Source organism: Sphaerodactylus townsendi, linkage group LG09 (assembly GCF_021028975.2).
Source record: "Sphaerodactylus townsendi isolate TG3544 linkage group LG09, MPM_Stown_v2.3, whole genome shotgun sequence".
NCBI classification, from domain to species: domain Eukaryota; kingdom Metazoa; phylum Chordata; class Lepidosauria; order Squamata; family Sphaerodactylidae; genus Sphaerodactylus; species Sphaerodactylus townsendi.
Window position 1 is genome coordinate 45,758,614 of NC_059433.1, and position 14,488 is coordinate 45,773,101.

The following is a 14,488-nucleotide window of genomic DNA, read 5'->3' on the forward strand; positions in this document are numbered from 1 at the left end:
AGCATGTCCCGAATGGCCTTTGGAGTGGGCTTCTTCGATGCGAATCGCGGTGAGAATACGCTGGAAAGCACATGGGCTGCAGGAAGCTGGAGACAACTCGCTGCATTTTAGGAGGAAATGTCGGGATCCTCACAAAAAGGCTACGCATGAGTGTGTGCAGTGTAGAATCAAGGCTTAACTGCCAAGACACACACTTGGGCCATGATAACATAAGATCTGGTCGGTTTGGACGCATGCAGGTACAGTTGCCAACTTTTCATGTGAGACCTGGCGATCTCCCACAATTACAGCTGGTCACCAGATTACAGAGATCAGTTCATCTAGAAAAATGGGGATTCCGAGAGTGGTCCTTCCCCAATACCTGCCCTTCCCAGCTTCACTCCCAAATCTCTAGGAATTTCCCAGCCTGGAACTGGTGACCCTACTTGCAGCATAGGGAGTTGGTAGAACTGACAGAACTGGGTGGTGGCCAAGGCATGTCATGGGCAAAGTAGGATTTAGCTTCCTAAGCCCCTCCATGTGTGGATTTGCTCCTGTTATACCATTGAAAATCCTGGCGTTGCTCAGAGCACACACAGACATACACATCTCACCTTACCTCTAAGCGCCAACACAGTTTAGGATGCCAACTAAATCAGCAACTAATCACACACACACACACCCCAGCATTTTATAAACCCTGTTTAGGACACCATAGTTCAGGTGACAGAGCATGAGCATGGAGTTATATTTCTCTGTTTTGGCCCATGCTGCGCACAACTGCAGCAGAGAATGATGCACAGTGATAGTCAGAAATGGCCCCTAGCATCTCCTCAACATAACATTTGCAGTTTGCTAAACCATACCCCATTAACGCAATAAGGAAACACAAGAAGAACTAGAAAACGTTAACGTGAGAAATGTTGACTTATAAGCAAGAAAATGAAAGCAGCAATTAGGAGTGTGTATTGCAAGAAGAGGTGTTTTGCTGGAAGGGTATCAAGAGCTGTGTTGTGTAACTGAACCCGGAAAACAGGCTGTTGTGGATTTTCCAGACTGTGTGGCCGTGGCCTGGTAGTTTTTACTCCTAATGTTTCACCTGCATCTGGGAATATCCCTATATGATGTTAGCTTTGCATCCAGTTGTTCTTTTAAGCAGAAGGAAATGGTAAAAGACAAATGCCCCAATGCTATTTAACATGCATTGCATGAAAATGTTCAGGAAATCCTAGAAAAAAAGTTTTTAGGATTGAATTTTAAAGTTGCACAAGGTGCTTCCATGGAGTTTTGGGCTTCTCGGTGATTTTTCAGTAGCAGTAATTACATCTTCTCAAAATCTCGTCAAAATACATAAATAAACCAAATTAACACATACACAAACTGAAATGTGTGGGTGGGGATCTCTATATGTACCTACCTGTCTATATCTTCACGTCTGCCATCTACTGGGCATAATTTAAACTGTAATTTTGTTCATTTCCAATGGAAAGGAGATGGAATTGAGTTATTTTTCCCACTCAGCTATCCAGTTTCTGATGGAATATTCTGGGCCAGTGATCATCATGATGATGGATAATCATGAAGGGGAAATATAAAATTAACTGGGTACTTTTGGGACAGTCCGGTCACTGTTATCTCAAACTAGTCTGTACTGGACTGCCACTCTTTAACTGCCATGAAGAGAACAGACAGTGCGGGTACATTCGACTCTGGAAAGCAAGCTACTGCCACATCCGGTGCTGCTGAGCTGATAATGATTTTAATTGGGCATCGCTTTATGTGCTTGATCTAACCCAACTCCTCCCAAACAATACTGTATTCTGATTAGGCATCTAGAATGGGATACTATCTTAAACTTCAAGTTTCATCTCAAATCCACAGCCTAAGTTTCGCAGCTTTGAAGAAAACGAGAAACAAAAATGTCAGCGCGGCCACAACCAAGTCGCCGGTCGCAAACCTGTGCCCAGACTAATGCAAAATTCCAATCGAGCCCCTAGGGGTCGCTACAGAGCTGGTCTCTTTGTTCAGAACGGAATCAGGCGTCCCCTCTATGCTTCTCGGGCAAAGGCAGAAGCGGAGCATGCGCAGGAAGACTCACGGCCTTTCCTCCGCCTCAGATTCTGGGCTCCGTGGTTGCGCCGCCGCCGCCGTACCCGGATGTACCAGCTGACGCGCCGGGTTGGCCTCATCATTTGGAGACAGTCGGAGACGGCGCGAGGATCGGGAGGAGGCGGGTGCGGGTTAGTCCGTTGCAAACGTTGAGCTCCGCTGGCGGAGGCCGCCCCCCGCCCAGACCCTCGAGTACGGGAGACCGGCCGGCCCGGCTCCACGCCTTTGTTGTTTCGACGTGGGAAGAGACTGCTCCCTTTTCCGTTATCGGCGCCGACGGCCCACAGCCACCCTCCTCCTCCTCGCCCCATCGGGACGTGGGCTGCAGGCCCTGAGCCGAGATGAGCAACTCGCGGAATAACCGGGTGATGGTGGAAGGCGTCGGGGCGCGGGTGGTGAGGGGCCCCGACTGGAAGTGGGGGAAGCAGGACGGCGGCGAGGGCCACGTGGGCACCGTGCGCAGCTTCGAGAGCCCCGAGGAGGTCGTGGTCGTTTGGGACAACGGCACGGCTGCCAACTACCGCTGCTCGGGGGCCTACGATCTGCGTATCCTGGACAGCGCGCCCACCGGTAAGAGTCAGGCTGGGCTGGTGGGCGGGGTGCCGCCAGCACTCCTCTCTTTCTAGGGCACCTGGCTCTGAGAATAAGTAAACAAGGGATGGCGTACTCCGCCTTCCTACCGCAAACAATGCTCATAATGGCTATATTTTTATTTATTTTATATTGTTGTATTGTTTTTCTATGTAAGCCGCCTCGAGTCCTTTGGGAGATTGGCAGGGTAAAAATGTAATATATAAATAAACTCCCTCTGGCCGGCTTCTATTACAAACACCTCGGATATCAACCAGCAGTAGTAAATAATAATAAAAAATCTTAACCAACTGGGCGACCAGCCATCTTTGCTGGGAAATGGCCGGTGGCGTCTTCCCTTCGCTGCCCTGGTGTCTAGGATCAGGGCTCCTGTTTTCGAGGTTCCTCGGGAGGGCGAGGCTGCTTTGGAGCCCGTCAGCGTCTCTGCAGCCTTCGGAACTGCAGCTGGAAAGGCTCAGCATGGGAAATCACGACGGCCATGAACAGAATGGGAAAAGGCCTGGGGTGGTCAGACGAGAGAGAGTGTGTTGCTGATGGTCTTAGATGGAGAGTTTACTGGTGGGGAAAGCTGGAGCCCCATATTCTTCAAGGGCTGAGGAGGCCGTTCAAGGAGTCTTAACACTTTTCATTGCAACAACAGGATGTTTTTAGGAGGGGGTCCTGTTGATTTCACAGGAGGGTTCATACCAGGGATGTTATGGTAGCGAGAAGTCCTCAAATCAACTATTGTAAGCGGATCATCTTTTTTTAATCTAGTGGTAAACTCAGTAGATGTGATCTCAGCACTTTTAAAAAACACTTTTGTGTTTGATTTAATATTCTTTTAGAATGGGGTGAGATGTTCATGTGGTCAGAAACTTGAAAATAATTCGGCTAATACTAGTTAATCCTGCCCAGCCAAGGAGAACTGCAGGGAGGAATGCCTCTTCTTCCACAAAAACACCGTGGTTTTATATGCTTATGCAAAACATAACCTTTGTGCATGTAGTAAGATCATTTGTTAGTACAGCCTTGGTGTTTTTGAGTTCCATCGGATAATAGTAATGAGTACAAAAACAGATGTTGTGTGCCTTTTGTTTTTCTCAAACTGTACTTGTTGACCACAAGTACATCCTGGTCCACACAGGCTTACTACAAAATAAGAACCTTGACTTTAATGGGTAATTCCAAGTAAGTGTGCATAGGAATGTAGCCTTACTGTTCTGCAGTTGATTAGTGGCTTTAGGGATACCATCAGACTGTGTATGCTGCATAAAGTGTGGCAGGCACACACAGCCTAACAAATGATTAGCACTTTCAATTCTGACTGACTTTTACCTGTTAGATAAAAGGGCTTTGTTTCCCTTCAAAGGTTGAAACAAGTTGCTGTTGGCAATGCCGTAATGTCATAACTTACCCCAAGCAAGTTCAGTTTTCTAGAATCATACTTCCAACAAACCCAGTTTCTATAACTATTATATTAGTTATTACTTCAGTGTTGGGGTGATGTTGGGATGCTTTTAAAATGGTAGATGAAGCATATTATTGATTTTAAAAGCTCTGTGAAATGAATTGTCATAGAATATTGGTCATATCGGGTCTTCATTCTGTGAATATTTATTTATCGGTTCCCTATATTTTTATTCCCTCATTCCTTCAAGGAGCTTAGATATATGGTTATTTTTTTCATTTTAAGTTTACAGCAGCCCTGTAAATTAGGCTAGGCTATCCCAAGATCAGCCCATAAGTTTCATGACCAAGTGGGAGATTTAAAAACCCTCCACTGGGAGAATCTCTTTCAATCCAATTAGTTCTGTAAGGGTCTGAATTCAGCATAGGAGAAACAAACTTAGTAGATGACATATATTTCTTACAGAGCCCCCTGGTTAAAACCAGCCACTTTCAGCTGAATGATCTCATGTTGAGAATGATTTCTGTTTGAGGCTCTGAAGAGTTTTTGCTAGTCTGATAGTTGGACCAGTAGTATGTCCTGATAGAACACAGCAAATTTTAATATTAGAAGTCTTATGCAAAACCAATCTAAAGCAGCACTTTTGCACAAAGTTTACTTTACATTTTTTATTTCTTTTTAAAAAAATGATAACCTCTCTCCAGACACCACTTGAGACAGCTAAGTTTGTGTTCTTTGAGTACTTTTTATTTCTGTAAGTCATAGGTACTTGAAAATTAATATTAATTGCAATGGTATAGTAAAGAAATGTAAATTAAAAAATACTACAGGATGAAATTTACCCTAACATCTGGTGACTTATTGACAGTTACAGAGTGAATTTTTTGTGTGTGTGCCAACTGCTTGCGGTGTGAATTGTCATTGTTACTCTCTTCTGTTGTTCTGTCCATCTCAAACAGCTTTCATGAGAGAAGATCGCTATTTTCTTTATACTTTTTTTAATAGGCTTAGATATGTGCCCGTTAACTATCAACTTACATTCCTGTATAGTGTAGTATACAAATGTAGGGGAATGTGGAAATCCAAACAGATTGCCTTTTCCATTCAAAGCAGCTTTGATATTGCCAGCTGGGTCTTGTAAGGCTAGAAGCACTGATGTGGTTTTTCTGGAAAAGTATGAATCAGAACCAGAAGCTTTAAATAGAATGATCTCATTTAGCTTAGTTATTTTGACTTTAGTAAATAGTAATTTTGAAGTACACCATGTTAATATTCTGACCCAATAGCCACAAATAATTGGACTAAAATATTTGATAGGAAAAATAAACAGGTTTAGTTAAATGTTGTGTTCAAACACTTACAGTATCTACTTTCACTGAAATAACACTGAACAAAACTTAGATGATATAGTATGTACTTCCCTTAGATTGTTTCAATTTAAGGTAAACAAATCTAAAAGCAGTGAAAATGTTTGATGTGCTAATTTTACCATCATAAATAATTTCTGTGTCTCATTGTCTAAAAGTACCACCACTTCATTTATCTGGATTCTGCTGTCTTCTTCCCCAGACTTTGTTCTGAGTCATGGTTCCAGAGTATTCCATATAATCCTCAAGATTTCTGCCACTGCTTAGATCTCCTTTGGAAGCAAACCTAGGGGGAAAGGAACTTAAAAGCATGGCAGCTGTCTTGCCTTACTCCCTAAAGGTCACTCAAGTGTCATGCCATGTGCATCAGTGCTGGAGGATAGGCTGAGGCTCTTGAGTGGTTGCTGGACTCTGGGCAGTGACTCTTCATGATGTGTTCTGTTTTCAGGTTAAGGATAGAAAACATAAAAAGGTCCAGGGTTGCTGCTATATGTGATAGTCTTGCCTAGATATTTCTGTGCCTTTCTTTAAAAGCACAGAATATGTCATGCAGGTGGCTACTTAGTGACCTTCTGAGTGACACATTTGTGCAGTACTCAGTGGGCCTGTTGCACAGCTACTGGTAACCTCCCTTTCTGCATCCCTGATCAAAGCAAGAGAATTGAGGCAGCCATCTGAGCATTCTGTCAAGTTTCTCTTGTTGGAAATAATACATAGGAATACACCTTGTCTAGAGAACCCTAGTACTGAGTCCCCAGAATGTAGTATTAATTTCTTACTGGTGGGACAATATATGCAGATGTACATAGGCGCATGTGTTGTATATATTCACTATGCACTGTCATTCATTAACAGCTCACTCCAGAACTGTCAGGCAGCTGAGGACAGCACTGCATCGCCTGCTCCAAAGCAGTTTCCTGCAGGACGGGAAGCCCGAAGAAATAAAAAAAGAGACACATCTGAAACTCCCTCATAGGAGAGACTAGAGATATGCCACAAAAATTGTGGCATATCTGCTGGCGATTTGCTGACACCAAGGGGCTGAACTGGTTCTAGAGGCTGACTAAGATCAGCCATGTCCCTGGGACCCCCCTCCTCCGGTGCATCTGCCCCTTTCGTCGGCAGAAAGGACATTTCCACCAGCTCTGGAGGGGGATTTGTGTCCCGTCCTCCCACGATATTGGGCTTCCTGTTGTCTTCTGTTGGAATAGGGAGTTGGCGTATTAAGGTCACTATTGTCTACTCTGACAGTTAGAGTAGGTCCATACCTGGGTCTCAGGTAGAGATATGTCATATCACTCACTGTGCTTAATCCTTTTAACTGAAGATGTCAGGATTGAACCTGGTCTGTGTGCAAATTACCGAACCGGTTATCATTACAAAGAAGTTACACTCACAAAACAGTGTGCTGCAAAGAACAGTATGAAGAATAATTATGAAAACTATATCTTTCTAAACCTTGAGACTAACATATCGACATCTATTCACATTTCTATGAAACAGAATATTAAGATGTATATTTGCACTCTCTGACCTTATTTAGTACTCTGAACCAATTAGGTTAAATGTGGTGCCTGTTCATATTCTCCAAACCATTCAAATTACTAATCAGACAATAACACAACAATACACAAGGTACTCTCTGGCATTTAACAAAAGATCAAAGACAAAAAAATTCAAAGGTCCATAAACAAACTTAACTGAAGAAATCCTTGTGCCCGAAGAATCCTCTTCTTTGCTTTTGTGATTCAATAGTCTTACTGATGTTTCAGCAATTAAACTTCCAGATAATTCCAGGCTTGATAGCCTTCAAAAGGAAATCAGTCTCCAAGTGAGAACTACTCTTCAGGCATAAAATCCCAGGTAGTTTTCAAACAATCTTCTTCTTCTTTCTGGACTGGTTTCCTTCACGTGCAGGGTCAGTTTTGTAACTGTCTCTTCCAAAGGTCACAATTTTGAGTGTCTTCTGGAGTAAAGTTCTTTACTCACAGGTCTTTGTTGATTGTGTCCATCCACTGTTTTTTGGGTCTGCCACGTGGGCGGCATCCACCAAGTTCAAGGTGCTGGGCTGTCTTTGCTACGGATGTTTCCTCACGGCACATGACGTGGCCATACCACCTTAGCTGTGCCTGCCTCATGTATTGGTTAATTGGTGTTATTTTAATTTTCAAAACAAGAAGAGGCTTGAAATCCAAACCAGTGAGCATAGTTTCAAAAACCAAACTTAACAAGCACTTTGGATTAAGGCTTGTCTCAAAAATTCTTCCAAGGGCTTTTTACAATAAATGTAATATTTCAGTACATAGTTTTGAATGTGTGTTGAGGCTTCTGAATAGGTATAAAAACTAGTCTGGAAGTGGTTGAGGGACAATTTGCTTGTAGACCTTCGGCCCAAATGTTGCTGAATTATGAATTTGAAATTTTAAAAAGTTTGTAGCAATCTACTTATTCAGGAAAAAGAATGATCCTCATATTGTAATGTACCAGCCTAGTGCTTTTGAACATGAACATTTCATTTAGCAGACATAGTGAATAGTCATGGATAGACCAGTCCATCATGAATTTGCGTAATCTTTTTTAAGAACCACCACAGCATCTATATAATTTAGTAATATGTTATCTGAAAAATTCTTTTCTTCTGTCTGCCCTGAACATCCCGCTGATCAATTTTATCCATATTTTATTATCCTAAACAATAAAGCGCTATTGAATGACAGTATGATGACCTCTCCACCAGTGAGGGAACAGGACTCACAAAGTGCTAGTTGGTGGGAGTTCATCGCCCCAACATTTGATTCCTCTGCCCACACTGCTGCTCTCTTGGCCCCAAGAAACCCTCCCGCCTCCCCAAGCAGCTGCCCCCCGCCCCAAAAGCCAAGCAGAGCAGCTGCTCCACTGCCTGACACCTTCTTCCCACTCCCCCATCCCCAAAAAGCCAATAGTTCAGACTGGTAGGGGGAGGGAGAAAGGCTTCCTAGAGCCCATTGCATCCCCCCCCCCCCCGCAATGGGCTTTTACTGCTAGTGTAATATTTTTTTCTGCCAATTTTTCCTCAACTGTCGTAGTTACTATTGATGTTATACACATTCAAATATATTGGTAATCCTATATCAGATTTAAAATGTTTTGAAGATCCTAGTCACTTGTGTCATTATTATAGAAAGAGGTCTTAAACCCACTTCATGAATCTTTATCCACTGCGCAACAGACAGGAATGCAACTCCTGGTTTGGATTCATACATCTCAATGAATAAAATTCCATACATGTTATGGAATCAAATTCTGTAAGTTATATTTATGGAATTTTGCATTGTAGTTAACTGGACTTTTACAGTATTACTGATAATTTTATAAACTTCATATCTTGCCTATTTTTGTTTACTCTCTGCCCCAACCCCCACAACACTTCTCTTCCTGTGGAAAATACTCCTATTCCTTGATCGTTCTCAGTTTATTTTTTCTACACCTATACCACCTTTTTCTACACCTATTCCAAATGGGGCCATTATAAGAACATTGAGACTAGTAATCTTATTTTTAGACTTCTTCTATGAACCTGTTTATTTTCCTAGGATAGAACACTGAATTGATGTCTTTAATGTGCTACCCCAATTATCTCAAAATAATTTTTGTGGATATTTACAGAGCCATCATGGAAGCATCAATAAAATTCGAGTTTCAGGTTAAGCAGTATTATATGTGTGCCTGATTTTGCAAACTGCCAATAAATTATTGTAGGATGTAAGTCAGTTCAAGGATTTGACACAAATGCATGCATGAATATTTGTCACATTCAAAATCTGAATACAGCATGTGATAAACCGAAAAATTGGTACTATGCAAATAATTTGTAAAAGCTTGTTAAACTTTGCCAGATTTTGGGTTTTTTGCTTACACAATTAATACATCTTCTTATGCACATATGTTCCAAAATGTTGTTATGTCTTCTGTTCCTTTTCACAGGAATTAAACATGACGGAACCATGTGTGATACTTGTCGCCAGCAACCAATAATTGGTATTAGATGGAAATGTGCTGAATGTACAAATTATGACTTGTGCACAGTATGCTATCATGGGGACAAACATCACCTGCGACATCGCTTTTACAGAATAACCACCCCAGGAAGTGAAAGGTAAGCTGTAAGGGGTTGGATATAGGGATTATATAGCACCCAAAAGGGTCGCGTAAGTCGCTTCGGGCATGAAAGCCCGGGTGGAAGTCAACTATAGTTGACTCCACCTCTGGAAATGCCCCAGTCCAATTGGATACTAGTGTAGCTTCATGGTGCCACCCATATCTGGGTTTTGCTGCTGCATTGCTGAGGGGCATCCTCCATTCCCCTCCCCAACCATAGGATTGGGCCATAAGTCATATACAGTTTCATAAGTGGAATTTTTAATTAAAACATGAACAGATTAAAAACATGCATGTTGATCATTTTTATGCCACCCTTTCAGACGTGCTTGAAATGGCTCACAAATAAAACTCTAGAATGGAACGAAGGAAATAACAGTAAACAATTAAAAAAATTTTTTAAAGCTAATAAAATCAGCTATTAAAAACAAGCCAGGGTATAAAAGAACCTAAAACAGAGAAAGTTTAAATGATGCTGATAAAACAGTCCTCGTTGTAGGTAACAATAAGACAGCTATAAAAGTGGAAGCCTTTAGTTAAAAATCTGGATCAAGAGAAATGATTTAATCTGATGACTAGGAAAGTAAGGTCAGTGCCAAGCAAGTCGTGGAAGACATTGTAGTGGAGAGGTGGCACCACTACTGCCTTGGGTATAGACAGCAGGAACGGAGGAGGAGGTGATTCTTTACAACTCCCCTGGCCTCAAGTGTTTTAGACCCTTAAAGATAAGAACTAGCACTTTCAAATTGTTCCAGAAACTGGTGGGCAGCAAATATAGATATTTCCATTTAGCTCAATCAAAGACTTTCAGGTGACTCTGAGGTGGGGGATTTTGTTTTTCTTCTGCCTCCTCACGACTGAAAGCCTTTTGGAGGCAGCACAACAGTGGCGCTGTCCCCAGCCACCAGCAGCTTTTGGATTGGGCTGCCCCGTATAGAAATAGCAGCTGATCAGTATGTCTGAGTTCTGAGATCTTCAGTATATCAACATGTGATTTCTTTATTCAAGCAGTTTTTTAATTTCCGAAGAGGAATGATACTGAGCAACTTGTTTGTGCTGTAGAATCTCTAAAGCTCTGATTTCATGTTAAATTTTAGGGTATTGTTAGAGTCTCGGCGTAAATCAAAGAAGATTACTGCAAGAGGAATCTTCACAGGTGCCAGAGTAGTTCGAGGAGTTGACTGGCAGTGGGAAGATCAGGATGGTGGCAATGGACGTCGGGGCAAAGTAAGAATTCTGATACTTTCAAAGATGTCTAATCTTTTTAAAAATTTGCCAAGGCAGGAGGTCAGGGCACTTCTGTTTATCCGCACAACAACCCTCTCAGGCTGACAACACCATTGGCCAACATTCTAGCTCTTGTACCTCACTGACTAACCAAATATCACCAAAGTTCTATTAATCTGTCGTTTACTGTTTATGTATTACATTCCACCTGACTGTACACATTCATTCTTGTGTATAAGAAACAATCAACAATTGTTCCCTTTACTAATGAAAATGGGGACCAGTCCTGGATAAATGTGTGGTTTCAGTCCACATTCAGCTGTATGTGCCTTTAGAAGAAGAGTTTGAGTTTGGATTTGTGTTTCACCTTTCTCTCCTGTAAGGAGACTCAAGGTGGCTTACAAGCTCCTTTCCCTTCATCTCCCCACAACAGACACCTTGTGAGGTAGGTGGGACTGAAAGAGTTTGGAAGAATTGTGACTAGCCCAAGGTCACCCAGCAGGAATGTAGGAGTGTGGAAATACATCTGGTTCACCAAAAACGCCTCTACTACTCAGGTGGAGGAGTGGGGAATCAAACCCGGTTCTCCAGACTAGAATCCACCTGCTGTTAACCACTACACCACATTGGCTCTCAGCATAACATGACTTATTCAGTCCATGTATAAAGTCCAATCAAATGTACACTGTATGCAGATTGTACATGTGTTCACTGTAACTTATGATCAGAGCTTGTCGGCGGTGGGGTGGGAGGTGAATTCTTAACTCAAGGTTGCTTCAATCATTAAGTCATACTCCTATCCCTCCTTGCCTAACAGATATGCTAGGAAGAATTTGTCTTCATTTGTGACTAAGAAAGAGATGGTACTTTTAGCTGATTTTATTTTACAAATGTCCCTAATTGGTTGTTCCATTAGAAGTCTTAATGCAGTAGTATCTATCCCTGAAGTGCTGTTAACATAGGAAAGTGTGGTGCTACTTTTCCCTAGCCAAGAGGGACTGTTTCTTGTATTGTCAAAGGCTTCTTGTATTGTTGAAGGCTTTCATGGCCGGATTCAACTGGTTCTGGTGGGTTTTCCGAGCTGTGTAGCTGTGGTCTGGTGGATCTTGTTCCTAACGTTTCGCCTGCATCTGTGGCTGGCATCTTCAGAGGTGTATCACAGAGGGAAGTGTGTAACACACTGCAGGCAAAACATTAGGAACAAGATCCACCAGACCACAGCCATGGGCCTCCTGGTGCTGGGTTGCAGCACCACATGTGGTGTCAGCATCCCAGCACCCATCTCTGATCATCTTTTTGGGAAAGGGTATGGTTATGGACAGAGGGACGGTTTCTTTCCTCACTAGTTGAACAGGAACGTTGGAATATTCATAGTGATCTCTGGTACTGCCTCTCTTTCCTGCCACTGCCCAACCCTATTGTTGATTATTTCTCCTAAGCTAAACAAGAAGTATACTTCCCAAAATAGAAGCATATTTGACTGATTCATAGTTCTATTATGTGAAAACTCTAGCAATAAAGGCTTTCATTTAAAAATGCATTTAATACAGTTTTTTCTCACTGTAACTAATCGCTTCACAGAAACGGTTAATTGAACTAAGAGTCTGAATAATTAGTTTGTAAAATAGAATAATAGGAAGTAATCCTTAACCATATTTACTTAGAAGAAAGTTCCATTAGGATCAGCAAACTAAATGTGTGTGTATGTTCAAATATAAGATACAATACCATGTTTTGCTGTAAAAATAAAACTGGTCTAGAAAACACTTTGATATTGAATAAAAATCCTTACATCAAATTCTTGTCTATATATTTGGGATAAATATTATTTTTGAGCCAGATACATTCATCTCTTTTTGATTGTGCTAGGTAACAGAAATCCAAGACTGGAGTGCATCGAGCCCACACAGTGCAGCATATGTTTTATGGGACAATGGAGCTAAAAACCTTTACAGAGTTGGCTTTGAGGGCATGGTAAGGAGTAACGCAACACAAAGAGTAAAATTGCTTTGTGGGGGAAAGGAGGAATAGAAAAATGGTTTGTGCGAGGCTGTTTGTCTTCTTTTGTGATATCCTTCTGTCAGTTTGCATGCTATTAAGCACTTCATTGTTCCTACAGCTGCATGGATAGGTCATGCATATGCATAGGTCTGGACTCAGTTTACTCATGCAGATGACTTAAACTCTTGAGACGGATTCGTCACTGTTAGTGGCAGTTACTTTCATTAATAGGTTGCCTAAGATGACTACAAATTGCTGGAGAATATGGTTGAAATGTTTCTGTGTCAAATGTGTGATGCTATTTTATGCTGGAAATTGTGGTCAGATATTTGAGGAGCCTCCTGGTGCAGTGGTTGTTGACATTTTGATCTTGAGCACTAAAATTATGTTGATTTCAGTAGTGTTGGGTATAATTACTACACCGGCTATAAAGCAGAAGTAGGATCAATTTATTTTGCTTTTTCCTAGTAATCTGGATTATGAATAATCTTTCATTAATACATACTATTAATCCAGCTCTCATACGTCTTTTCAGTAAGACATTTAATCAAACAGCTATTTAAACCTAAAGGTATTTAGTCTGAGGATTGTGTGTTTGCTTAATAAATGTAATTTTTGACCCCAGTAAATTATTATTCCATTCTTTTTAAGATCAGGATTTAATGTTATCCATTGTTTGTTCAAACTACTAGTACATTCAGATCAACTTTCAAATTTCTCCCATTTTACTTCTGTACAAGCTGCCCCTTCCTCTGTAAAACTTTTCTTCCCCTTTCTCCCCTAAGATGAATACTGTAGTTCTTCTGTAGCATAAAATTTTGGATATGCCAGCATCAAGATCACAGTAATGCATATAATATGCTGTTATGTATCATGTTGGCACAGTACTGTCATGTGTCTATGTCCTGTCAAGTTATGAAGGGAGCAGTGTTTTGAAGCAAAAGCAGTTGGAGAAGAATGATCTTACACAGATTTTCTGTGAACTCGTAGTGGTTTTTTGTTTTGAACTTTTATGGAAAGCTGTGTTTTCATCTTTTGGAAGCAGCTCGTTTGTTTTCCTGTCATATTCATATTTTTGTATACTTTTATTCTTTTTGGTCATGGTCAGTATGGGAGAATACGATTAATGTGATCTACATTTATAAATACAGAGCTGTCACCAGCGTTACATATTAACCCATTTCAACATTCTTTGATTGGGAGAATGCACTTATTTCTTCTTTGCAGTTTATTACAGTTGTTGATTAAAAAAGTTTGAGTTTGCTTGCTGTTCTCTTCACATACTTATAGTTGAGTTGATTATTGGTAGTTCTGTCAGCCCATTATTTATTGTTCTTTTCATTCTGCAATCTGCCATTTCCTCAGGTTTACCGGTCTGGGCTTTTCTCAGAGTAATAAAGAAATAGACAAGACCCTTGGAGGAGCACATGGCTAGCTTATACACCACCTGTCCCTTTGTATTGTCCCATAGTTTCAGATGATATGAGTTAGAGGACTTTTCTTTCTGTCTTCACTGTTTAGTGTAGATGCATTGAATGACCTTTGCCCAAGGGAATTCCCTCAGAGATAATACCAGATGGCTGCTGTTTGGATTAGAAAGGACAGAACAACAGTTAGGGAAAGGGAAGTATGTTAGGGTTTCGATTAACAGCACAATTAACAATAGCTCGCAGAATCTTTTAAATAT

At 41.3% G+C, this 14,488-nt stretch overlaps 1 protein-coding gene across 1 annotated transcript in view; it reads left to right on the plus strand.

Annotated features, from left to right (window-relative positions):
- Positions 1-2,076: 2,076 nt before the first annotated feature.
- MIB1 (MIB E3 ubiquitin protein ligase 1) overlaps positions 2,077-14,488 on the plus strand; it is a 58,310-nt gene continuing 45,898 nt past the window's right edge. The window contains exons 1-4 of the mRNA XM_048507392.1: positions 2,077-2,658; positions 9,400-9,571; positions 10,671-10,800; positions 12,670-12,774. Of these exons, the coding sequence (XP_048363349.1) occupies positions 2,430-2,658; positions 9,400-9,571; positions 10,671-10,800; positions 12,670-12,774 (636 nt within the window). The 5' untranslated portion in view covers positions 2,077-2,429. The remainder of the gene's footprint in view (positions 2,659-9,399; positions 9,572-10,670; positions 10,801-12,669; positions 12,775-14,488) is intronic.